The sequence below is a fragment of the Sturnira hondurensis genome, unplaced genomic scaffold (genome assembly GCF_014824575.4).
Source record: "Sturnira hondurensis isolate 20B ecotype Veracruz unplaced genomic scaffold, ASM1482457v3 Scaffold0024385, whole genome shotgun sequence".
In the NCBI taxonomy this organism is placed as follows: Eukaryota; Metazoa; Chordata; class Mammalia; order Chiroptera; family Phyllostomidae; genus Sturnira; species Sturnira hondurensis.
The window spans coordinates 684,862-711,735 of record NW_028097016.1 but is presented as its reverse complement, the minus strand read 5'-3'; the positions used below and the strand labels follow the sequence as shown (position 1 = coordinate 711,735).

Sequence of the window (26,874 nt, the reverse complement as noted above, 5' to 3'; positions counted from 1 at the left end):
TGAACCCTGGCCTAGGCAAGGGGGCCCAGGAGAAGCAAGAGAAGCAGGGGAGGCGTCCTCTCTCGGCCTTACCTCCACCATTGCTGCCAGTCCTTCGAGAGGGGCTGCTGCTCCCTGGGGGCTCCAGTCAAAGTGTATGCTTGTCACTAGGAGAGACCCAGACCCCCTAGCCAATAGGAAGACCACAAAATAGGAACACCTGTAATTATAATATCTCAGGGCCTCTGAGATAAGTCCCTCTCCACTCTTCTCCCAGAACAGGACTAATGAACACACATGTGTTTCTTGGAATTATACTGTATCCCAGATATGGAAAGTGACTTGCTTGTGGTCACACTGTAAGTTGTCAGCAGAGCGGGGATTTGAACCCTTGTCTCACAATTCCCAGCTGGGGTTGCTTTCCCTATCACCACATCTCTGCCACTGACCCCTGCTAATCTGGTCAGGGTGAGCACATGAAGAAGGAGCAGTGTCAGGACTCACTGCCCAGACAAAACGCTCTTCAGGCCCCTGCCTTCCCCAACTAGCAGTCTAGGGGCGGCAGATCAGGCCTCTCATTTACATACATTTGCATATATAACTTCCAGATGAAGAAACTGAGGCTCAGTGAGAATGAATAACTTGCTTGGCATGTGTAGTAGGCTGAAAAAGTAGCTCCTCAGAAGATATTCACGTCATAGTCCTTAGGACCTCTGAATGTTCCCTTGTAAGGGAAAAAAGGGCCTTTGCCGATGTGATTAAATTAAAAATGTTTAAATGGGAAGATTATCTTGAATTACCTGGAGAGGTTCTAAATGCAAGGCAAAGCCAAGAAAAGTATGTCCATGTACTAACTCTTGCATGTGTACATTTTATAATTATTTCTGTGTCTCTCCATCTGTACCTACATTGAGTTCACATGAATCCGCACTGCTGTCTCCCACTCCCATCTCTCTGTGTACGGGTCGCTCGAGCCTTTCCCCCTTGCTTCCCTGGAACCTGTGAGAACACTGGCCCCCAGCATGCACCCACTTATGTGGCAACCTCCGTGCACAAGCACAGCAGTTTCCAGGTTGTCTACCTGAGTCCCCATGAGAAATTCAACTTCACAGGGTGGTGTGACTGCACATTTTATTCTAACATTAGTCTTACAGTTCCAAGTTCAAAACACTGTTCTCCTACGTGACTTGGACCTGTGCTTTCCCTGCGACGGCTTCCTCATCCGTTTGTAACACAGTTAAGAATCTTAGGTCACAGTCTGCTCCATCTTGGGATTCCCCAAATTCTGGGCTGATTTTTAAAAGTTACTTTCTATACTTTAAGTTCTTGTGGGTTGGGACAAATGCCTGGTGTCACATGTACACCAGTACGATACCATACAGATTCCCCCACCACCCAGAAGAGTTTCCAGTGCTTTCCTAGACGAAGGCTCTCCCTCCCAAATCCCTGACAATGCTGGTCTGCTTTCCATTTCTGTATTTTATTCTTTTCCAGAATGTCATCTGAATAGAATCAAATAGGGCGTAGCCGTTTTATTCTGGCCAGAATTACGATTGATCCACGTCGTTTTATGAATTAATAGCTCACTTCCTTTTATTTCTGGGTAGTATTTCATAGTCTGGATGAACCATAGTGAGTTTACCCATTCACCTGCCGAGGGACACAAGAGTTGTTTCCAGTTTTTGGTGATTGTGGTTAAAGCTGCTTTAAATATCGGTGTGCGGGTTTTTGTGTGGATGAGTTTTCAGATCAGGTGGCTAAACACCTAGGATCGTGATGGTTGTGTCGTGTAGCAAGCCTACGTTTAACTTTATAAAAAACTGCCAAAATGGTTTCCAAAATGGTATGCCATTTGAATAAATTAGTTACCTTACATTTCACAGTTTAAATCCAACTTTTCTGCTCTTTTCCTTTGTTTCTCAAGCTGGTAGTCAGGAGGTCACACTCACAAGGCAAAGAGCACAGGCTTTGCCATCAGATCTGAGTTCAAATCCTGACTCTAAAAACATAAAAACCATTTAAAAACTGTGACTTTGGACAAGCTAGTTAGCCTCTCCAAGCCTCATATTGGGAATGAACTCTTCATATATTCATGATGGCACAGTCTGGGGTGCCCAGGAAACAGATTCTGGGATGGCATTCAGCCTGCAGGATGTTTACGAGAAAGAGGCCATGGGGTTAACGCCTTTACAGGGAGGGAAGGCAGTGGAATTGGGCAGAGGGAGAGGTTGGGCTGAGCTGCCACCGGAGTTGTCCTGATTTGGACTGAAGTGGCCAACTCTTTACATCTCATCTGGACCAGTCACTGCATCCACTATCCCCACAGAGGCAGCTTTCTGCGACTGGAGCGAAGTGTCCTTTGGAAGTGCATCTGGGTGACACATCTCAGTACCCACCACACACGTCAGAGTGGAGAGAGCACCGGCTGAGAGCCAAAGACCATCCTGCCTCGGCCACTGTCCAGCTGTGTGACTTCAGGCAAGACCTTCCCTTCCCAGAGCCCCCTGAGCTTACCCAGATACAAGTCACAAAGATGACGGTTCCAACCAATCTGCATCCAGCGTGTTGCAGTTCACCAGGTAGTTCTGTGAATGTTAACTCTCAACAACCTTGCGATGCCAGGAGTCAGTCACCCAGTGGGTTCTAGGGCAGTGTGGTCCCAGTGAGGGCTGAGGACCGGAGTTCGCCTGTGAGCTGCTTGTTACTGGCCTCCAACAAAATACGGAATTTGAGAGTAACTACTGAGGAATGTTAGAGCAGCAATTTTCAACCTTTTGGTTACTAAAATTCTGTGTGGCACACCAAAAAATGTATTTTTTGCTGATCTGACCAAAAAATAGCTATAATTTTAAATCATTCACACAACAAATGGCTATTGTGTGTTGGCTGTTGTCATTTTTGTATTTAGCAATCTAAGGGAGAACAGGTTAGTGCCCCTGACTAAATAGGCAGGTATTGTGTGTTTTAAATTCTTGAGTCACACCAGTTAAAATTGCTGCCTAGTGCAACGTGGCAGAGTGATTTCATGTCTATTAAAAAAACAAAAAATTTGGTTTATGATATGTTAGTCTTTTTCTTATTTTATTTTTCTAGTAATTTACATTGTATTTTACAAATGGATAGGTCCATGATGGATTTGGAAAAACTCGCAAGAATCTGGTTCTTCACCACAGACATTTTAAGAGGCATTGACGGGGGGCACCCCAAATGCAGGCTCCTGACAATTTTTACATTTTGGGGGGAAGAGAGACCCCTTTTGATGCTTAATTGTTGACATCTTATTGAGGAGCCAGGGTTTGTTGCTGGGTTTTTCTGTTAAGTGTCCCTTTGCAAGGGCCGGCTTGCTCATCTCGGTCTATTCGCTCTCTCACTAAGCATGTAACTGGATGTGCATGGCACCGGCTCAGCTGTTAAAAACGGAAACACTCAGTTTTCTGGCAGGGAGTGAGGGGAAGATACAGCATCTAAGAAAAAGCCCAAACCTGGCTGGTGATAGGCACGAACCCCCATGGGTCTTTCAAGGCCCATTGCCTGGTGTTCCCGAAGGGGAGAGGTGGCGGAGAACTAGCATTTATTAAACATTCCCTTAAGGATGAACCATTACAAGTGAGGAGACTGAGATGCAACAAGGGGACGTGACTTGCGTGGGGTCACCCAGCCAAGCAGGTGGGACAGTGGGTAGCTTTGTGTCAGGCCCCTGCCATTCCTAGTGTGCCATTGGCCCCGCTCGAGGCCAGAGCTGGGCCAGGTGGGGACCAGCAGGGGACGGCAGCCTGGGCAGGCAGGCTTCACGTTGGGAGCAGAATTTCAGAAGGTCCTTTGATTTCTCTGACAAAGGAGCCTCATTTATTACAAAGAGGTTGCTGTGTGTATGTGTCACTGAGATAATGCACAAAAGCACCCCACCTGGAGCTCAGCACACAGGCTCCCTGAAAGTAGCTCAGCGTGCTGACTCCGCCTTTCTGTGAGATTATGAAGACAGATGCCCAGGTGAGCCCAAGGCATCATCTGGCCCTCTGGCCCTGACTCAGTCCAGGGCAGAGGCCTCCCAGGGCTCCTCCTTACTTCGGAGACAAATTCCTGACTCCTTGCCTGGACATCTGGGTTTCACCGGCCAGTAGATCAGGGAGCCTGACCTTGTTCACCACTCTGTCAATACAGACACCTCTAGCCTCCGACTCCCTAAACCTCACTCCTGCATCCAGAACCACGCGGGCAGCCATCACCGTGTGTGCCCTGCACTTTCCCTGCTCTCTGCCTTTCCTGGCTCAGCAGCCTCCTCCCCTCCCCCCGCCCCCCACCCTGGCACCTCTGCCTCATTCTGAACCTTAGCAAAGCATAGTGCCCCTGTGGTTTGAGCCGTGGTACCTGCCACATGGCTATTCGCAGTGCTGTCCTGGCTGACCCCTGTCACCATAAAGCAGTGTCAGACAGGCTGGGCCCCAGCAGGCCCTTTGTCCCCTGTGGTTAATGATGTCTGAGAACTTCTACCCAGGTCAAAGGGCAGCCTGATTTCCTGAGTAGACTTCAGCTTCCTCTGTCACTTGAGGCCTCAAGCAGGCTCTGGGGGCCTGACTCTCTACTGTGCCTGAAGAATCCTGCCATCCTCTGGCTGTCTGAATCTGTGTATGTGTTGGGGTGAGGGAACCCATCTTCCCACGCAATGGTGAGGCCCCTCAGGCAGGCTCTGGGGGCCCTGAGTAGGTATAAGTTAGAAGGCACTCATTTAATAACTGAACCCTTACACGTGCAACTCCTGGCCCACTGTATTAGCAGGGGAGGCCACCTGCTACGACTAATACTCCAAATGTCAAGGACTTAACCCAGGAATAGAACGTGTTTTGCTCACACACAGTCCCAGATAGATATTCCTATTTGGGTAGCTGCCTTGGCAGCCCTCCCCCGAGATCAGTGCCGCTGATGTCTTCAGCATGGGGTCCCCAAGATTGCTGGGAAAGAGGGAGAATCCACTTCCCTCTGGCCTCTCAAGTCTCTCCCCACTGCCCACCACCCATCACCCATCCTGGTACCCTCAAGTCAAATGGTCTCCCCGACTCTATCCCAGCCAGGTAAGGAGTTCATGGCCATCTTTTCCATCTCTGACTTTGCTCAAACCGTTTCCCCACCTATTTGGGGACCCTCTACTTGGCCAACTCAGCTTCTGTCCTCCCAGCTGGCTCCCAGTGACCTCCCCCCGGGATCTGCACTCTTGTATGGAGTGTGGGCTGGACTTGGTGACTCACATGTAACCAAGAGAATGAGACAGAATTGATGATGTTCGACACAGAGGCCAGATTGTAAATGGCAGTGCGGGTTCTCTTGACTTACTTGCTCTGGGAAAAGCACCATCAGTGGCAGCTCTGTAGGGAGGTGGGCCTATCAGGGGACAGAAGCCTCCTGCTAACAGCCACGTGGGGGCCTTGGGAGTGGACCCTGCAGCCCCACCCGAGTCTTCAGAGACTGCGGCCCCAGCCCGCAGCTCGGATGCAGCCTCACGAGAGACCTGTGCCAGGACCCTTCAAATCCCTGAGCCTCAGAAGTTGTGGGACAATAAAGGTTTGTTGTTTAAAGTGGATGAGGTTTGGAGTATCTGCTGTGCGGCGTTAACTTCTAGAGGCAGGCTCCTCCCTCAGTCCCGCCCCAGGCGCAGTGTGCCCACCGAAGGGAGGCAGCCTGAGGGCTCATCCCTGCCGCCTGCTCACCCGCCCTGGACTACTGAGCTGCAGCGCGTCTGGTGCTGAGCGCCCGGACGGGGCTGTGGGCAGCCAGGGTGCGGTCTCAGTCCTCGGGCTCCCAGGCCCCTGGGAGACAGAGGAGTCCACTACCCACGAATGACTGCCCTTTTCACCCCTCAGGTAGCCTAAAAGAAGGGGTACCTAACTCTAATTTAGGACAGTGATATGGGAGAGCAGGGTTGGAGGGTGGGTGGGGTGTGCCGAAGTTTGACAAAGGGGATGACCTTCAGGGGTGAGTGAATATTTTTTTAAATGAAGTCAAATGGTTTATTATTAAACTTTCTTGTTTTCCTAAAAGGCTGGTTGTTTCCAGCAAACTCAGTGTATTGTGAAATCAAGGTAGTATTGTTGTCATCTGACACTAATGACCAACAAAAAGTTTGTTCAGCTGTTAGCTCTTTCCAATGGAAAGATCATTAAGGGTTCTGACCTGAATCCAGAGCTGAATGTAAGTAGGTTACTTACAATAAGGTTAGAGAAGACTTAAGATAACAATGTTATCTTTGAATGACAAAATTTTATAATTATATTTTACCACAGATAACTTCAGGAATTCTGAATATTATAACTGTAGCCTAGACTAAAAGTCATAGGGTACTATTGGGTATATCAGAAACCGTTAAAAAGTGAAAGGGTATTTCCTTCCAATAGCATTGTTTTTGTTTCTTTTTCCACTGATATTACTAAAAGTTGCTATTTTAAATCTTATGTCCACTGCTTAAGACAGTTACTCTAGACCAGGTTGATACGTGCTCCCTTATTGAGGGTTCTGTTTTCACTCCTCAGCAGACTTTCTGTGTTGCTCGTTTGCTTCCTCGCTCGTCAGCCCACCTAGTTCTGCAGGGCGGCTCAGTGCCACCTTTACCAGCCACCCATCCCCATACTGAGACTTGTGGACAAGGCCCAGATTTTCTGCAAGAGCTTCATTATTTTCAGTCACTTCTCCTGATAGAGGGACTAGGGTTCACGGGTGCTGTCACATTTTCCAAAGCACCAAACCCATCTTGTTTGTTCAATATTGTCCCAGTTCCACGGCAATAAACATCTCCCAAAACTCCCTGTGCAAAATTGCCGATTGCTGCTGTTCCAATACCATTTTTTATTGTTACCCATTCACGTTTCTCTGTGAACTTGTGCCGCACTGAGAGGGCAGGTCGTGGCCAGTGTTCGGGACTTTGGGCGCAGAGGCCAAGAGCAGGCTGCAGGCTGCCACGGGCATTCTCTGCACTTGCTCTCAAGGCCATGTTCACAGGGGTGGGGGTAGGGGGTTCATGGCACAACTCCTCGGCCACTCAGCCGGCCTGGGGGGGAGCGATGTTGACCAGGTGGAGGAGAAAGCGTGTTCCGGGAAAAGGACTAGCGTGGCCCTGGCACAGCAGGTCCAAGAGCAGAGCGTGCTCAGTGATCAGGGAAGGGCCCAGGGGGTGATGAGGCACTGGGGAGAAGCTCTAGGAGGTAAAGCTGGTAAGTTTAGGTCAAGGGGGAGGATGAGACGGGCCTCACACACCAGGCTGAGGAGGCCTTTAGACCTCTCTGGGGGCGCTAGAGGCCAGTTCAAAGAGCTGGGTTTTGCTGGGGAGAAAGGATGCAGGTGCCATGCATGGGTCAGCTGGAGGAGAGCAGTGGAGACCGGAGGACCCTGAGCAGGGCTTACCCAGTGCCCACCCAGGGGGCTGAGGGTTGTGGCAGATGGAGGGGCAGCCTGGGAAACCCCAGCTCAACTGCAGGCATGAGGGAAAAAGGCTTCCCTGAAAAGATGAAGCCGACATCGAAGGGTGAGTAGGAATTACCCAGAAAAGGAGGGTGTTGGAATGGAGGGGATGGCATTCCAGGCGGAGCCCAGAGATGAGAGAGAGAGCATGGCTGATACGTGGACGTGCAGGCAGTTCAGTCTGTGGAGAGGGAGCATACACTGCGGGAAGAGGAGGGAGGAGGGAGGGGAGGACTGGCCCGGGGGGTGGAGAGCGGCGAAGGGCAGGCTGAGGAGCTTGGGCTCTGCGCGGCATCTTCTGTCTGCTGTTGAGCCCTCCAGGTCCACTCCCTGCTGCTGTCCACCCTGCTCCTTCCAGGGAGACCCACCTGTGTGGACTGTGGCCACAGGCCCTGGGGCTCTCTGGCTTCCATTTGGGTTCAGGCAACAGGGAGTCTTGGCAGGAGAGGGAGGGAGGAGAGTGAGGTGGGAATGCTTGCCTGGCTCCTTTCCTGCAGTGATGACCCCTGACCATGACTTTCCTGACTCAGGTAACTGCTGCCTTCACTTGTATTTCTGGGCCTCGGGGCGGAAGCAGGACTCTGCCCCACTGCCCGGCTGGCCCAGCCCTGGCTTAGCGCCCCGTGCTGTGTGCTTTCCCATACCCTGGACACACTCCAAAAACTTGTTCTTTCTCAACTCTCCTCAAAGTACCCTCAGTCCAGCCCTGTCTGGGTGGCTCAGTTGGTTAGAGCCTCATTCCTGCACCAAAAGGTTATGGGTTCAATTCCCAGTCAGGGCACATACCTAGGTCACAGGTGTGATCCCTAGTCTGCCAGCATATGGGAGGCAACTGACTGATGTTTCTCTCCCACATCTATGTCTCTCTCTCTCTTTCTCTTTTTTCTCTCTAAAACCCATAAAAGATATCCTTGGGTGAGGATATTTTTTTTAATTAACCTCATTTCAGCATGGCATCTGGTCCTTGCTGGGATCCAGGCTGACACTGTACAAACCCTAAGAGCCACGGAGAATCACTGAAGGATTCTGAGCCAGGGTGACGCAGTCGGATTTGCGCTTCTGACAGCTCGCTGTGGCTGTGCTTGACGGATGGGTTCGGGACGAGCAGAGAGGTGTAGCTGAGCTGGGGTCCCCTGAGGAAGTCTGGCTTTCGTCATGGTTATACAACATTCTGGGTATGTGGGGAGGGGCAGCTCTGATGCAGGTTTTCACTGATAACTTTTTGGTAGGTTATTTGCAAGGATGACCACAAGAACCCCCCATGTGCCCCTGGCCTTTCCCGTGATGACATTGCTGCTCCTCCCATGAGGGCAGCCTGTGACTTGTTCTGACCGACAGAACGCAGCGGAAGTGACACGCTGCCAGTTGTATAGCTTGGGACTTCGGAGACCTGGCAACCTCACTCATTCTTTCAAACTGCAGCCACCACCGAGTGCCCAAAGATGGGTCAGTACAGAGAGGGGCCCACGGCCTGCCTGCACAGAGGGGCCCAGGTGGTCTAGCCCTCCGGCAGCTGTCCCAGCACCAGCCGACCCACCGCTGGCTGCATGCAGCCGTGTGAAAGCCCCAGCAAGACCCAGAAGAGCCACCGCCAGCCTACAGACTGGGGTGGCTCATCCCATGGCAACAGATCACTACAACAGGCAGGTGCTTCTCTCTTTTGCAAGTTTGGTCCTTCTTTCAGGGCCCTGCTCACCCGCCACTTCCTCCGAGACTTCCCCTGGCTGGAGTCGGTCCCTCCCTCCTCCGCACTCACTGTTCTTCACTCCTGCTTCCCATGGACCTGTATAGCACACTGCCTTACAGGGTAATGGCACCTCCCTGAGACACTGCAGACCCCTCACCTGACTCCTAACTTACACGTGCCTGGCATCATTCCAGACAGGACGTGACGTGGCTTATGATCTCAAAGGAGTATCTTATGCCCACAGCACTGGAGGTGGATATTGTAATCCTTATTTTTCCCAAGACAAAATCGAGGCTTGCAGGTGATGTGATTGGCCCCGATTTACTCAGAAGTGGGGGCAGGGCAGGGGTTAACCGAAATTTACTCTTCTCAAAATGCCCCCATGTTGTGGTTGTTGGCATGGTCTGCTCCTGGGGGGAAAGGACCCCCCCCCTTGCCTGAGGATGAGGGGGATTCATGAGAACTGGTCTCACCCAGCCGTCCCATCCCTGTGAGGCTGTTCCAAACCCAGGGATCCAGAATTCTTTCTGTCAGGACACTCGTCCCCATGTCACCCACCTGCAGACACATACAAACATCCAGTGCTCACGTCTCGCCTTCATTCTCTGTGTTGGTCTGCCCTGCATCTGAACATACCGTTCCCCTCTCTCCCCACAGAACAGGGCCAGGGGCATGCCCGGGGCTGACAGAGCAGGAAGGAAGGGTCAACATGTCCTTCTCTGGTCCAGTTCCTGGGACAACCAGACAGGGCCACAGGGTCTGGCCAGGGGGTCCAATCTCTCTTAGTTGTGGGTTCGAAAGAAGAAGGCTAAAACAGAATCCTTTCATTTATTGGGATGGTGTTTATGGAGCCCCCTTTGGTGCCAAGGTAAGGAGCTGAAGTTGCAAAGGGTGAGTAAGAAGCACCTCGTGGAGCTCTCGGCCTGTGTGACGTCAGAGCTGAGACTCAGAGGTCGTCTTAGCCAGTCAGGGAGACTGAGGCTCAGAGGGAGAGTGACAAGCCTGTAGACATACGGTCAGTGACAGAGTGCAGTTCTCCTTATCCAGCTCGGGGAGGAAGGAGCTGGGACACCCAGCGTTCAGGATGTGAAAGCTGAAGGGACTGGAGCTGGTGGCTTCTTTGGTGCTGTCACTCAAGGTAGAGGAAGAAAACCTGGTAATCAGGTGCCCTCTCTTTTCTCTGCCCACTGGGTGTCATTACCACAGAGGACAGAGGCCTCGTCCTCTTCCCGCCTCCTCGTCCATGTCACAGAGGAGCAGACCAGGGAGAGGGACTCACTGAGGTTTCTCAGCAGGAGAGCGAGTGGCCAGTGCCAGAGTCCGGCCCTCCCTCCCACGCTGCCAGCTCTGACTCGGGGTTGGATTTGCAGGGGTCTGGGAAGACTCTGGAGAATGGTTCACCGAACGCTTCCAGGAAGGCTTCTCAGTTCAGGCGCCTCCCACAAGGCTCCCTCATGCCAGCCCTGCCCTTCAGGGCAGCCCTTCCCCTGGGGAGGCGCTCAGCAGAACTCCAGGTGTTGGTCCTCGGGGACGTTGTACTTGAGCTTGTGGGCTTCGAAGAGTTTGCACAGCTCATCCATGTAGTGCTGGTGCAGCTCGTCCACCTGCTCCTGAGAGGGCTGCGTCACCTGCTGCACCTCGATGGGCTTCCCCACTGCAAAACAGGGGTAGGCGGTGGCCCAGGAGAGGGGCCCTTGGGGTAGGTGCCCACTGCTGTGGTCATCCTTGCAGGAAGGCACCCTCATTGCTGTCCCCTCTGACCCTATTTTCAGTGATGAATTCGGAGACATTAGAGCCACTCCGAGGTTCGGATACAGTAACACCACCACCAGCTGGCACAGCAAAGTGCCTAGAAATATGCTGGGTCCTTCACATGCACTATCCCCTTTAATCCTCATTAAAGGGGATAGAATCTGTTGTTATTCCCACTTACGGAGAGCCATGAGGCTTAGAGAGGTTAGGTAACTTGGGTAGGGCCACAGAGACAGGAAGAACCAGTGTCAGGTTTTAAACCCTGGGGATTTGCTCTTAACCTCCAGGCCACATGGTTCCAGGGGTCTAACGTGTGGTGCTTAGAGCTGCCTGCATTTCTAGGGTGAGGGGGGCCTGCAGCCCCAGCGGCTCTTCCTCCCTCCCCACCCTCCATGCTGGCGGGCAGTGCCCCCTTCATTCTAGGGAGGAGTCAGGAAGGCCCCGACTAATCTCCCTCCCGTCCTGCCTGGCTGAGAAGGCAGCCCCCCTGACCTCTCCTCTTGGCAAGTCCTGGTCCACGGGGTTCACAGAGTCTGTGCTCCACTAACAAACGAACAGGTGGATAGAGATGAAAGGACCCCTCTCCACAGGCTTTGTCAGAGGGACCATGTTGGCATCCAAGAAGCAAGCAAATGAGGTGTCCAAATAGCTGGGAAACATGCCGTTAAGTCCACACACTACAGCTCATGTCCACTCTTTACAGGAAAATCCCCCAGCTCTACTCCAGGCCTGGTGATTGCTGCTTTACACACAATTCTAACAGACTTGAGATTCTCTGCCCTTGTGCCCATCTTTTCCAGCAAGCCTTACTGATCCTCTGGGTCAGAATTAACCCTTCTTTCTGTGGCATAATACAACGTCAAACAGGTCCTGATTCAAACCTCACCTTTGTTACCAAAGGCAGTGTGACTTTTTTGGAAGTAACTTTAGATCAAGCAACTTCTGGATGTTACTTCAGAAGTAACATCTGGATGAAGTTACTTCTCTGAGCCTCCATGTTTCCCATCAATGAAATGGGGATAAGAGTCCCTGCCTGGCAGGTTGTCAGGATAAACAGGACCACGGCATGTAAGGAAGCCTGTGCAGTGCCTGGCACCTGGCTCCCAGGTGCTCAGTAATGGGCCGTGACCATTGTTCTTTGTGTCTTTGTTACAGTGCTCATCCCAGATTGCTTCATGCTGGGGCTATGTGTGTCTGCCTCCCAGTCTAGAATGTGGGCTCCGTGAGGGCTAGGATGTGTGTGGCCCATCCCCAGGTCCCCTTGTAGCTCACAGCCCAGGCCTCTTTTCCTGTAGCTCACCCCCACCCAGCCTGGGTCTCAGCTCACCCACAGTGTTGATGGGCCGGCGGTAGGGCAAGAAACCAAAGCTGTACTGGAAGATGCCACGGCCATAGAAGAGCGGGAAGGAAATACCCATGATATTCTGCATGTGGTTCTGGATGCAGTGCAACCAAGAGCCGGGAGAGTTCTCAATTTGGTCAAATGAGTCATTTTCCCCAAAGGAGAAGACTGGCACCAGAGCTGCCCTGGAAGGAGACAGAGGAGAGGAGACATTTTGGAGGCTCCAAAGAAGACCCCAGCTGGCCCCCTAGCTTCCTGCAGGGACCCAGTGACCAGGAACTGAAGCAGAGGACAGAGCCCTGGGCTGGAAGTAGCATATAGATTGCCTCCCAGACCCATCAGAGCCTTGCTCTCTGACCCAGGGCAGGCCCTGGCCCCTCTCAGAGCCACGGCCTCCCCATTGCACCATGACAGATGGATTAGAATGCTTCCGAGGCCTCCCAGATGGAAAATGCCTGCGAACTTTGTAGAAACATCTCTCCTGCTCCAGCTACCTCAGGTGCTTCACGGATGCTTCAAGATAAGAGAACAGCCCTGTGCTATGCATTCTCCCAGATCCCACAGGCCTCAGATCTAGTGTTGGCTTTGGGCAACATGTCCTTTCCCACCAAGGCCCTTTGGTCACCAAGTCTCCATTCTGGAAACTTTTCTGGGTGTTTGGGCATGAGACAGTGCAGGTCTCACCAGAATATCATCTGTATTGTAAATGGACTGAGAGATCTCCCTGCCAAAATAGAAACTCCATTAGTCTCTGCTGTCTTCCCATCAAAATAAACTCCTTGCCAATCTTCAACTGAACCGAGGGCCCTCTTCCCAGATACCCTTGCATCAGGGCAATCCTGACGAAGCCCTTGCGGTTCTTCAGCAACAGTTTATAGGCCCCAGGCCTGGCGTTCAGTGCCTCCCGGGCACCCCCGACAATGATGCCCAGCAGATTGCCGCTGCCCTTCCTGCTCAGAATGTGAACAGCGTTCTCCTTGTTTGATGGGACCAGCCCTGGGGAGAGAGGAAGGTGGTCAGATGTGGGGTGAGGGGGCAGGGACTGTGGGGGTGGATGTAGCCCAAGAAAGAGATAGTCAAAAGTACCTCCAGAGGCCTGGATCCCCTTGCCTCCACCCCTACACTCCAGGTAGGAGTTCCCTGAGGACTGGGACTGAGTCTTCTCCCTCATTCCTAACCCCCTTGCTGAACTCACTGCCCTGCTCAGCGCTGTGGGAAGTGTTTCCTTCGGTCTACCCTCCTTCTTCTATTGCATATGCTCTCAGAAGATGTACAGAACTGTTGGTAGCCCTTCCTAAGATCTCCTCCTCCCATGCCTACAGCCTCACTGACCTAGGCTACCCAGGCAGGGAAGACTCACTCGATAACATGATGAAATCCCTGAAGAAAGGGAACCGGAACCACAAGTTCAGGATCATCAGGTGGGGGCGGATGCCGGGGAAGAGTTTAGAGAAGCCGGTGCTCTCAGTGCACAGGTTGAGGAAGGATCCAGGGGCCAGGATCCCGTGGGGGTGGATGCCGGCGAGGTAGTTCCGGGAGGGGTCCAGCTCAGCAGTCTTGACCAGCTGCCGGGACAATACCCTAATGAGCTAGGGCTGGACCTGCATCCCACTCTGATACCAACACTCTTCAGCGTGATCGCGGGCAGCTCACTCCCGGTCTCTGAGCCTCTGGTTTGCAGGAAGGTTGAGAAATGGTGTGTGAATGTACCTGGTGTATTGCCAGTGCTGGCTGCGTCTCAGACTCACAGCTGGCTTTGGATAGATTGCTCCCTCTCGGGCTGGGCTTTTCATTTGTAAAATGGAGGCATTTGGCCCTGTCCCACCTGCCTCCCAGGACTACCCAGAACCTCTGGTCTGGGGGTGCCCTGGAATTACCAAGACTGCTACATGACAGGATATAATTTGAAGGCACAGAATGGCCACACGGGGGCGCCACTATGCTGAAAGAGCCCCATTTTACGACTTGATATAAGAAAAACTGGCTTTTAAAACCAGAAAGTGAGTATTTGCAAGATATATGGGGAGAGGTATAGGTTGCAGACCAGGAGGCCAACTCTAGTCCTATTTACTTTTCCTGTCTCACCTGTAGCCCTCTGCTCCCCTCTGTCCACACTTGCCCCAGACACGAGCAGCTCTGCTGGCACAGAAACTTGCCTGAGTTAGTCAGACCTACAGCATGGGGGGTATAGCAAGGACCACCAGATGCTGTATGTAGAGTGAGTGGGAGAGGAGAGCCATTTGTCATTAGCAGTTTCCAGGTGAAGTGGGTGAGGGGAGGGGACAGGAACTGAGTTAATAAGTGTTGCTCCTGGCTGGTTACTAAACGGGGTGCAATGTGGCTGGGCCTGCAAAGACTTCCATTGCAGACAGTGACTGCATATGTGTGTGCAGGGGGGGACCAATCCTCTCCTCACCCTGCCAGGAACTGTGGGGCCCACCCTTTACAGGTCCCTGCCCTCGGGGAGTCACAGCCATCAGAGTTTGAAGGCCCGAGGCCCCAAGTGCTGACTCCCCGAGGATTCCATTGCTGTCCTGGGGACCCCAGAAGCCAGGCCGCCCACCCTCAGAGCAGCCTGGAGGGATCTGGAGGACAGCCATGGGGGTCTGAGCCTCCCTGCTTCATCCCACTTCTCCTGTCCTTGACCTGGACTTGGTCTCACACTCGCTCTCTCTCTCTCTCTCTCTCTCTCACACACACACACACACACACACTGGCCCTTTGGTTAACCATTGACCCTTCTGCAAAAATGCTGCAGAGACCACTGCTCCCAGACAAGGACAAAACTCTCCCACTCATGCAGTGGGGATTTATTGGATACCAAAATAAAGACATACAACCAGAGATTTCCCACCACGCCACTGGGAAACGTGCCTCCTCAGGAAGCCATCTGGTGCTGTTTCTTTAAAGACACGCCCGGCTCCCTGCACTAAAGCACTAGCTTCTAAATACTCTTTCTCAGCTAGAGGGAAGGCAATCTTGTACAACCCCCCTAAAGGCAATTTGGCCGTATCTGTCACAACCAAAAAATGTAACTGGCCTTTCAACCCAGCAACTCCATGCTGAGGAATTTAGCTACAGAATTTCTCATGCTTGTGCAAATGACATCTGAACAAGATTATTAACTAAAGCATCATTTTTTTATGGTAATAGCAAAAACTTGGCCTCTACCCAAATGTCCATCCATAGGGCCTATTTGGACAAATCAGGAATAATTCACGGCACGGACCACTGCGCAGCCACCCAAAGCTCTTCCTACCCTGTGAGGGGAAGGTTCCTGTCGCCCAGCAGGTGGGCTGGCAAGGGGCAGGCCCAGCCTGCAGACCGTTCCCCCAGGGTGCTCTTGTGTGGATGCACCAAGCACAGGCCGTTGCGGCTGCCTCCGGGTAAAGAACTGGGGAGATCTGCCTGCCCCCTGTGCCCAACTGGTATCCCTCCATCACAGTGAGGGTCCTGAGACTAGAGGGCACCCATCAGAGGCATCTCCGGGTCCCCAGTGCAGGCCTGAAATAGAGGTGCTCCCCAAGAGACCTAAATGAAGGAAGGAGGAAAGAAGGAAGGCGTCCATGCACAAATGAGGCTGATGCAGCTCACGCTTGCCCCCCGATCCTGTTCAGATGTGTCACCTGGCTTTCACTGAGCTGGCAGTCATGAGACCCAGGTTCTGCCCCTGGCCCATCACATGACCTTTGCCCAGCTCCTGCTCTCTCATGCCTCTGTTTCCCCTCTGTCCCAGGAGGATAGTGATAATGCCTTTCTGGCAAGGCGGGGCTCAGGTGTGGTACACACAGAGGGGGCAGCCTTGTAAAGTGCTGTGCCCTCTGCCTCACTCCCACGGTGCTCTTCAGGGCGGGGAGGGTGACTAAGTAAAGGGAACGGCAGCTAAGCAAAGGGGGATGGCTGGGGAAAATCCCTTCAGTGTGTGTCCTCGCAGGCAGGGCTTAGCACTGGGCAGTGGCAGCCAGGGAAGGGGATGGCCAGGTTGCTAGGCTCTGGGGATTGCTTTTGTTATTTATATAGTTCATATACCATCATATTTACCTTTTTAAAGTGTGCAGTTCAGTGATTTAATATATTTAAAAGGTGCGCAACCATCACTACTACCTGATTCTAGAGCACTTTCAATACCCCAGGAAGAAACCCATGCAGTCTTGCCTCTGCCCCACTCCCAGCCCTGGCAACCACCAACCTATGGTTTGTCTGTGTGGACTTGCCTCTTCTGGACATCTCACATAAATGGAGTTATACAGCACGTGGTCTTCTGTGTCTGTGTTCTTTTACTTTGCAGAATGGTTTCAAGGTTCATCGATGGTGAAGCCCGTATCGGCGCTTTGTTCCTTTTTATGACCGAACACTACTCCACATTTCCTATAACCATTTAATGCTCTTTGGCCATCACAGATAATTTGACCATGAATGTGGTGCACAAGGCTTTGTGCCAACGTGTTTTCAGTCCTCCCAGGGGCACTCCCACTTTGAGTTCCAAGACCTTTGCCTAGTAGACCCTGCTCAGGCTCCCCGGGAGGACAACTGGACCATGGGTGGGATGGAGAACAGTGAGGGGCTGTGGCTCTATCATGTCTGCCCCCTCCTGTCTCTCGACAAATGTCCTTGTGCCCTCTCACACCCACAGGACGACCCAAACGCTTCAAGAGACCACTGTCCCAGAGGCTCCTTCATGGGTCACAAAGAACCCACTCCACCAGCGTGCTCAACCACAGCCCCCGGGAGGCCGGCGGCAGTGTGGGAGCCATCAGGAACAGTGACGCAAACCACGATGCTGAGGGGTCAGCGGCCTGTGCACAGCCACACAGAGGGGTCTGAGCTCTGCCGTCTCCTGCGGAGAGCATCCGAGAGAGCCAGGAAGCCTCTGCCCCAGACCCAGGGAGCCGGCCTGAGACCTGGCACTAGCTGGGGCCTTCTCCTTTGTGCACACACTTGGAAGGTTCAGGGCACGCAGGCATCCTCTCCAGGATGCAGCTCCTGCATCAGCAACCGGGCCCTGAAGCACCTGTTCTTGGTTATTAACACACCTTGATAACTCAACAGGGCATGTCCGCAGGGCAAGCAGGGCCTGATTCAGAAGCTCTGTTTCTGGCTTTGGGCATCTGACTTGTGACACATTTCCCAGGGGTTCCTGTGTCTATGAATCACCACTCTAAACCCCAGGAGTCCCCTTCAGGGTTCAGGCAGATGGCTGTGTGTGTGTGCATGTAGGGACTGGCATCCTTCCCTATCTCCTCCGACCACGGCCGGATGGAAGGAAAGGCTTGGGTATTGTCCCTGTCCCTGGCAGTGGCTCGGTGTGGCTCAGGCCAGGCTTCAGCCTCCCCAGGCTGCTCCATCAATAAGTTCTCGGCCCTGGCCTCTCACCGCCACCACCCTGCCCCTGCCACCCCACAGCCATGGGTTCCCGCTCAGCTAACAGACACTCACTAGCAACTGCAAACCTATTCCCTCAATTCTAAGATGCACTTTTTTCTCACATCTTAACATTTTATTGTAAAGGTGCACTCAACAAGTCTGATTAGGAGACTTTTTCTTTCTTTTTTTTTTTTAGGAGACTTTTTCTTAGTGGTACCTACAGTACTGGTATGTTTTACCACCAAGGATGTCTTAGAATTGGAGAAGTGGGCCAGGCACTGAGAGCTGGGAAGGGTGTCCCAGGTGGGGAATTCTCAGCACCTACTGTGTGCCAGGCACCTACTACACCACCGAGCTTCCTCCTCTGTTAGCATTGTGAGGGTGTTGGCACCAATGTCCCCATTTTACAGATGAGGAAACCAAGGCACAAGGTTAATTCATTTGCTCTGGTTACATAGCTAATGAAGAGGCAGAGGCAGGATCTCAGCACAGGCAGACCAGCTCCATGTGTGTGACCAGCGGGCTCTGCCTCCCAGTAGCCGCCCCCCCGCCCCCCCGTGAAATGTGGAGAGGGTTAACAGAGCGAAGGGGTGCACCGCAAGCCAGGACACCAGGGCGATTGACACAGCTCGTGCCTGGAGAGCTGGGGAGGCAAAGGCAGAGGGAGAGGCAGGTGAGGAGTGAGTGGGGTCCAGAGTGCAAGAGTCTGCAGACTGTGGGAAAATAGGTCTTATCCTAGGTGAGATGGGAATCACTGCTTTTTTAAATTAAAAAAAAAATAGGAGGATTGTTCTGGCTGCTGAGTGGAGCATGGAGTATGGGTAGCACTTGCAGAGGTGGGGTGCAGATAAAGAGGTAAGTACGGTCAGGACTTAGTTGAAAACAGAGAAGGGTCAGACCTGGAGGCGTCTGGGGGTCACAGCCCAGGCTGTAGAGCGACAGTTCTCAACCAGGGTCAGTGTGTCGCACCCTCCACCCCCACCCCCACAGAAAGGGCATTTGGTAGCGTTTGCAGACATTTTTTGCTGCCTCAACTGGTAGAGGGGAGTGTGACTGGCATCTAGCGGGTAGGTGCCAGTGATGAAGTCAGAACCCGCCCCCCCCCCACACACACACAAATCATTCGGCCCAAAACGTCAATGGTGCTGAGACAGCCTCCTTGAGACCTAACTGGCTGGAAGAGGGAGTGGTGACAAAGGCAGCCAAGTCGAGGGGAATGGAGGCCCCATCCTGCGGGGCTGCCCTAGGGCTGAGGTCCCAGTCTCATGGCAGAGGTGGGACTCCTGGGAGGGTCCCATCTCCTTGTGTGCTCGAGGTGACTGGGCCAGGAGGCGGGGCAGGAAGTCTCTAGAGAAGACCTCAGGGCTTTGGAGGAACTAAGGGATCAGGCCAGGTGCGGGTGGGAGGGGTCAGGGAGGTGGCCCACACTGCCCCATTTCCTGACACTGGGCCGCAGCCCTGGCCACAGAGGCCTGTCTCCCAGACTCCTGCAGATCTGACCCTCCTCAGGCCTCAGCCTGTGTAAACAGGGCTTGCTCCCAGGTGATGAAATCAGCACAGGGGAAACCCAGCTCCCAGGCTGGGCTTCATCATGCGGTGGAGACAGCCCCTCCTACACCAAACATTGCCTGGCTCTCCAACATTAAGTCTTTTGGAAGCCTACAGGGGCCATTTAGAAAACTCCAGGGCCCAGAAATGGTTTCTTAATTTTGCCTGAAATTCCACCACTTGATACTAGTTTATAAAATCACAGTAAGAACAGATGGGAGCTCGGAAATCCCGTATTTGATGGGAATACAGAGGCTTGTGAATGCAGGGAAGCTCCAGCACAGCTTGGACTTCCTCCCTCCTGCCCACCCCAAGGTCCTTATAGGGCCTTCTGGGAGAGTTGGAGGGTCTCCTGGGAGCCTGTGAGAAAGGGAACCTCCAGGCTCCTAGCCTAGGACGGGCGAAGTCAAAGTACGTGTCATCTCGCCCTCTGCTGGCCACTTGGAGGTACTGCCTGCCCTCTGCAGGTGGTCATGCTACAGGCCTGCAGAGCGCACCAACCCTAAAACACTGCAAGCAGAGTTTCTGCAAAGCAAGTTTCCGCAAAGCAAGTTTCCTATTCCACTAGTGTCAATAGTGCCAAGATTGAGAAATCCTCCTTGAGAGCTACCTGGCTGGGGGAGGACAGGAAAGGCAGCAGAGAGGATGTGCACAGTGCCACCTCAGCTTCATTTTTGGGCCAGACCTGCAACTGGCAGCAGCTCCAGGTGCTGACAGCCAGACGCCATCCTTTGCCGGCCCCCAAGTGACAGCCCCCTGAAGAATTTTCAGTGGACGAGTCCAAGTTCTGTAAAACGGCCTTCAGTGGCTTCTGTTACCTTGTCCCTGAAAAACTCTTTAGCCTCCTCCCTACCTGGACCTTTACTTTATAGTCAGTCACACTGAGCAGCATTAGGCTTATGGCTCAAAGCCACACTGCGGCCAGCCTCTGAGCCTGTGCTTGTACCGGTCCTTTCTTTCCCTCGTGAACTCGGGACTCAGCTCACAGTGGGTGGTGAGAATCCACAAAGCTCTACTAGAGTCCAAAACCAGCTTAAGCTTCCTTTGGCTTGGAAGTTGGTGTCCACACACACTCCCAGGTTGCAGATCACTTTCCACTTTCCCGTGGAAACCCTCACTTTCCTAGAGCAGGAGAGCAAGCCCTGGCCTGGGAAGAAGGAGGGAAGGGAATTCAGAATCTCAAGCTCAGAAGTCCTGGGTGGGGATAAGGAACTCTGTCCATGACATGCCCATGGATCCTTTTAGGACCCAACAAGCCCTGCTTGCTTTTGATGACAATGTCCTGGAAGGGCACACTGCAGAGGAAGCATTTAGGGGGTGAGGAAGGCCACCCCCACCTGGACCCCTCAGGTTAGCTCAGCACCGCCCACTCACTGCGCCTTACAATATGAGCCACAGAAATCTCCGCCAGCCAATTTCCTGCCTTCTGCCCAGGCCCTGCCTTGCCAGCCTGCCCTGCCCTGCCTGGTCCCACCCTTGTCCTTTGCCCAGGAGGACCTGCTCACTGGGGTGTCAGGGGGTCCTGCAACTGGTTGTTGCCCAGTCTTTGCTAGTTCTCGTTGGGCCACAGGACTCTTAGAAGGGAGCAATGCAGGAATGCCCATGACTTGGGTGAGTTGTTGCACCTCCGTGAGCCTGTTTCCTCCACTCCTTTCCCCTCTGCCAGCTGGGATGGTGATTCCTGGAGGGGCAGGAAGAGGCGGAACTCTGGGGGAATTCAAGGAGCCCTGCAGGTGTGGAGGTCAGAGCAGCAGGGCTCTGGCCTACCAGCCCCACAGCCCACCCATGGCTCCCAGGCTCCCCACTGACTCAGTAAGATAACACTAGCTAATCGAGTACTGAGATCCTACAAGGCACTTTGCTCCCGCCTCATTGAATCCACACAGCCCATGATGTATGTGGCATTGTCTCCACTTCACCTGTGTGAAAACTGAGGCTCAGAGAGACTGTAACTCACCCAAGGGCACACAGCAGGTGTGTGGCAGAACTGGTATCAGAACCAGGTCTGTCTAGTCTAGTTCCAGAAGCCACATTCTATACCTTTTTTTTTCTTTCTACTTCCAGTGAAGAGCCAACTCTCCAGCCTGACATGTCTCTGTGTCCTTCTGCCTTCCCCATCCTATCCCATCTGGCCAACATGCCATTCCTGCCCAGCTGCTTACATCCAGGGTACAGTCTGTTTGGGGTTCAGTAAAGGAGCTGAAGGGACGCTGCACTCAAATCTAGGGATCTGCTTCACTCAGAATGACCTTTAGGTCCAGGGTCAATTGTTTGCAGTGGCCATGAGTTGCCCTGGGTCAGAGAGTCAGAGATCCAAAGGCACTCAGAGTAGGAGAGATGAGTCTGCTTAGTGGACACAAGGAGAAAATAAGGTTCAGAATGGGCAAGGCCTTACCCAAGGACATGTTGCATACTGGTGTTAGGAGCAGCAGAGAACCTGAGAACCAGTTCAGAGTTCTCTCCCCTTCCCCTTTACCCATAGTTCCTGAACAAACTTTGAAACCAGTTAAAAACAACAACAACTTGTTATGTGACCTCGGTCATAGCTTTGTCCCTCTGAGTGCCAGTGTCCTCATCTGATGAAGTATGGAGCAAGATGGTCCCTTAGGACCTTGAGTTTATTATCCTCCACTCCAGAAACAAATCTGGGCTGCCGAGAGGTTCACACCTATAAGACACATGTATGTGCCGCACTGGATGCCCCACAGACCAGTCAGACCCTATGCGCTCGTTAGCCTGCACACTGGGCCCACGTCCCCATGTATGGGAAACCACGCCGGAGAGGAGCTAGGCTCTTCCCCACACTGGTGGCAGCCCTAGATCCTGCCCCAGTCCCTCTCATCTCAGTTCACACAGGGCCCCACTTTCCACACGGGGACCTGGGACACCATGGCCCTGGCCACACCTCGGTCAGCCCCCATACTCACCGAGACAGGGAAATAGTCCTTCATGTAACCCCACACTGTCCACTCTTTCGAGACCTCACTGCGCCAGCCACCCTTCCCTGTATTGTCTCCATCCAGGTACCACCAGACTGCATACAGGACACTGAATAGCCAGAATCTTGTGAACAGGAGGCCTATGAAGACGAATATGCTGAGCTGACCTAGGGAGGAAAGCAGGTGAGAGGCGTGAGGACAGAGATGAGACTGCCCAGACTGAGTCTCCCTCGATGCTCAGCGCCAGCAGGGCCGCCCCGACCAGCCCACATTCCCAGGAAGGAGGGACCAGCTTCCCCTGCCTTCAAGGAGGAAAGAACATGGCTCGCCCAGTGTCGTGCCAGGAGCCCTGACTGGAACCGAGGTAGGCCTGAGCCCCCAGGCTCATTTCTTCCCGCTGCCCCCGGCTGCCTTACTCCCTTCGGTCTTCCCCACCCAACCTTCCCTCCCTACAGTAGAGTGCGGCAGACCCTTGAACAGTTGGGCCACAGTGTTTGAATTCAATAGGCCACAGGTGGCAAACACAAGGCCCACGGGCTGAATCCGTCCCATCACCTTGTTTCATCTGGCCCAGCACCTTGTTTCCACCCGGCAGCAGCACTGAGGTCCTTGCCCCTATTGAAGGAGTAGTTACATTTATGCAGTCCTGAAATTACATTCAGCCCCTTTCAGGCAACCTTGAGGCTGATGTGGCCCCCGGTGAACGTGAGATCGACGCCCTGTTTATATGTGGATCTTTTTCAGTAAGTACACTACAATACTCCACATATGTTTTCTCCTCCTGATGATCTTCTTAGTTACATTTTTGCTAGCTTACTTTATTATGAGAATGCAGTGTATAATGCACACAACATACAGATTATGGATTGACCGTTGATGTTATTTGTAAGGCTTCTGGTCAACAGCAGGCTATCAGTAATTAAGTTTGGGGGGGGGTCAAAAGTTGCACGCGGATGTCCAACTGTGCAGAGGCTGGCGCCCCTGTCCCCGTGTCATTTAAAGGCCGACTGTAGTCACCACACACCCAGTAAATACCTGGTGGACAACTGATTTCATGACCTGCTTTTAGTTTCCATATTTTGGGACCTCAGAGAAGAGAGGCGCTCTTTCTGCCCACCCCTCTGCCTGTTCACCCTCTAGCCCATCCTTTCAAAGATCAATCCAGCCAGGTCCCCCTTCTAACAAAAGCCTTCCATGATCTTTCCATAACTTCAAGGCATGACTCAAGCGGCTGGGTCTGGCATTCAAGCCCCTTGTGGCTGGCCCAGCCCCCGCTCCTGCTCCAGCCTCACCGCGCTCACTCACACACCCATTGCTCTGGCCACACTACACTGCTCAGTGTTCCTGCGGCTCACGGAGATCTTTCCATCTCTTGGCTTTTGGGTGTGCTTGCTCTGCCCACAATGTTCTTTCCTGCCCACTTCCCTTCAACCCGTCCTGGAGGTCCTGGCCAGTGCCCCACGGAAAGGAAAATGAATGGGCAGCAGGGAGACTGGAAAGGAAGAAGCCATTTGTCTCTGTTCACAGACGCACGACTCAATATGTAGACTGTCCTGAGGAACTTCCAGAAGCCGCTAAAAGGTGAACTCAGCAAGGTCTCAGGACCTTGGGAGAGAACACTTGCACGTGCATGGTTGCACAAGTGTGTTGCACCGGCGTGGTTGCACCTGTGTAGGGGGTGGAAGGGCCCCTGCAGACCCAGAGGAAGGAGACAGGACGCCAGAGACAAGGATGGCAGGGAGATCAGTTTAAATTGTATTTATTTTTCACATTTAAGAAGTTTAATGTGAAGAAAATAGTAAAAAGCCCCAGTCAGGGCTCCCTCCCCTTGGGCCAAATGGGCAGCCTGTGTGGGTGGTTCCCACTAGGAAGAAATCAGCTCTAGAGAGCACAACAAATTGTTACTGCTTGCTATGTGGAGGGTAGAATTTGGGGAGGTCTTATACTTTTAGGGTGCACATTCTGTTGTGTAGGTATTTTGTTTGGCCTGTATTGGTTTTGCAGTCAGGAAAAAAAAAAGGTTAGGCAAAAACAGACAGGGCACGTGCACTTAACCAGAAAGATCTTCCCAGGCTGGACCAGTCCCTCACCCTGAGTTCACCCTCCTGTTAGCAGCAAAATCCGGACTGCAGGTGACTTAGGAAGAGGGACTCTTTCATTGAATCCCCACAACTATGAGAGGGAAAATTCTAAAATGTCATTATATAAAGGCTGGGAGGAGGTGGGCAAATTGGCTAAGGTCCCACAGCAAGCCAGTAAAATGGGATCTGGGATTCAATTCTATTATTTTGGCTACATTGTGCTCCCATTTATTACACATTCAACAAATATTTACCAACTGCGACTATTCCAGGAGCTGGAGATGCGGCAAAGAATATGACAAACTGTGGGTGTCTTGTGCGAGCTACAGAGAAGAGGGGAGGGGAGGGGAGGGGAGAGACAGCAAACGAGCAGCCCATTGGGCAAGCATTTGACTCCGGGGCCTGAGTCCTAGATGACAGGTCCTCGCTGACTCCTTTGGCCATTTTCGCCACTCCCCCAAATGCCTCCTGTTACTCCAGAGTGAACCAGCTGGAAGCCCTTACTCTCCTGCCAGCCTTTAAATCCTGCCCTCTGGACCCCATCTCCTAAATACCTTTTGACTTAAGGGCCACTTCCTTCCACCCACTGCTGGCCTCCCTAGACCAGGGTTGTCAATCTTTTTCTTAAAGGGCAAGACTGTAAGTCTTTTACACTTTGCAGCTAAAGACCCAACCTGGAGGATATTACATAGGCACATAACCATTTAAAAATGCAATGATTTAAAATGTAAAAACCACTTTTATCTCATGAGCTGTGCACTGACAAAAACAATCAGTGGACTGGATTTGGCCCATGGGCCATACCTGGGTAATCCCTGATCTAGGTGGTGCCTGCTCCCTGCCATTGGTCTATTTCCCACACCCAAACATAGTAGATACTTCCCCTGCAGCCACAGGGCCCTTGCACACACAGATTGGACCTTGTCACTTCCCTATCCTTTGCCCCCAGGATAAGGGATAAGGTAAAACCTCCTACTCCTGGCACCAGTGGGCCCAGATCTTTTTCTCTGCTGTCCCCACTCTAGTCCTCCAGGCCCAGGGTGGCTTTAACCTCTATGCGGTGCCTGACATTCCCAGGCTCCCAGGCTGTGAGTCTGAAGGGCTGGGGATGGGCACAGCCAGTCAGACACAGTTCTGCTCACAAAGCTCATACGAGACAAGCCCAGTATGAGGTCCCTTATCCCTTGTGATCTCTAGGCCACAGCCTGGCGGGTTCTGCCCCACCCCTATGCCCTTTGTCCAGGAACCAATGCTTGGAGTCTGTCCTGGGCACAGACCTCCACCCCCAGGTCTCCCAGCCCACACTGCCTCTCATACCCTCTGCCCTCCCCCCTCCCTATGCCTCCTCCTCTCTCTCCCAGTGTCGGTAGGAAGAGCCTGGGGCTCTGCAACCTTTGACACAGAAGAAGGCACTTAAGACTCTATAACCTTGGGCATTCAAGGCCCTGAGTTTCTCTGCTCTAATGGGGGTAACCAAGGAAATTTAAAATGATCAACAACCTTTAGGATGGAAGACACGGATCAACGTAAAGGATGCTAGGGGCAGGGGGCTGAAGTGCCTGCTTTGCTGGGGGTCAATCCTTTCGCTGCCAAACTGTGAGGAGGTTCTGAGTGTGTGTATGTGTGCCACAACTGTTGACCAAGCCACACGGAGTGTGTCCATATTTTAGCATCAGGAGAGCGATGTCCGTGTACATGCTGAGCACCAGCCCTGGGGTAGCGGTTTTCAACCAACCTGGAGCCAGCAGGTGAATGAAGAGTCCACAGACTCCCAGTCACTCTCCTTTACCAGCCCTTAGTCCTGGGCCCTCCTCAAACACATGTTCCCTGCAGCAGAGCTGAAGTTTGAGCAAGTGTGGCCTCCCAGCCACAACAGAGATGTTCCCTGTGGGGGTGGGGCAGGTAAGGGCCCCTCTCCTGGGACTTCAGCCCAGGAGCCAGGCTGGGTCTGTGCTGAGCGGAGCAAGCACATCTCTTCATTCCACCCCACAGCAGCCCTGCAAGGTCAGTACTGTTATTCCCGTGATGCAGATGATGAATGAAATAGAGGCCTGGAGAGGTCAGGCGTGGGGCCACCAAGGTCACACAACTGGCCAGTTACCCTGCTGGAGTACGACCCAGGTTTACCTGGTGCCCCGCCCACTCCCCAGTCCACATTCAGCCTGCACTTTCTCCCCCCATTCTGTTCTTTTCCAGTTCCCCTTTCTTTCCCCACGACTCCCCACCAACCCCCCTCCGCCCCCCNCCCCCCCCCCCCCCCCCCCCCCCCCCCCCCCCCCCGCCCCGGAAAGGAAGAAAATCCATCCGTCTGGGCACCTAGGAGTCTGGCCCCCTGTGCCCTCCCACAATTGCTTAGATCCTTCCCACACCATGGGCAGTCTGAGGCCCGTGCTCTGTCCTAGTACCAAAGCGGAGCCCATAGCCCAGGAAAGCTAAGTGACCTGCCCAGAGGCACAGGTGAGGCTTCTACCCTCCCTACCCCCACATGCCCAGACCACGCCCCCCCAAGCTCTCTCGGGGGCTCTGAGCACAGCAAAGCCCTCCTTAGTACCGATGTCCTTCCACCATCAGTGCATCCTGTGCACCTCATGGAGCAGGTGCCCATGGTCTCCCCAGTTCCCAAGTGCAACCAGCCTTACTGATGATCAAGAAGCTGACGATCCACTGCAGGACCGCCAGGGTCTGCAGCCTGCGCTCCCATGGCACGTACAAGGGCGCGAACTTCACCATGCTGGC

At 53.1% G+C, this 26,874-nt stretch overlaps 1 protein-coding gene and 1 long non-coding RNA gene across 2 annotated transcripts in view; one reads left to right on the top strand and one right to left on the bottom strand.

The window, feature by feature from the left end:
* The window catches only part of LOC118981595 (uncharacterized), a 16,633-nt gene extending 3,614 nt beyond the window's left edge, over positions 1-13,019 (top strand). Inside the window, exon 3 of the long non-coding RNA XR_005065373.1 lies at positions 12,020-13,019. This is a non-coding gene — a long non-coding RNA (uncharacterized LOC118981595). The remainder of the gene's footprint in view (positions 1-12,019) is intronic.
* MOGAT2 (monoacylglycerol O-acyltransferase 2) lies at positions 10,051-26,874 on the bottom strand. Its single transcript, XM_037038396.1, has 6 exons — positions 26,778-26,874; positions 22,046-22,224; positions 13,567-13,771; positions 13,028-13,202; positions 12,192-12,391; positions 10,051-10,766 (listed from the first exon to the last, which is right to left on the bottom strand). The coding sequence occupies exons 1-6, from the start codon at positions 26,866-26,868 to the stop codon at positions 10,612-10,614; spliced, it is 1,005 nt and encodes a 334-aa protein (XP_036894291.1). The 5' UTR covers positions 26,869-26,874; the 3' UTR covers positions 10,051-10,611.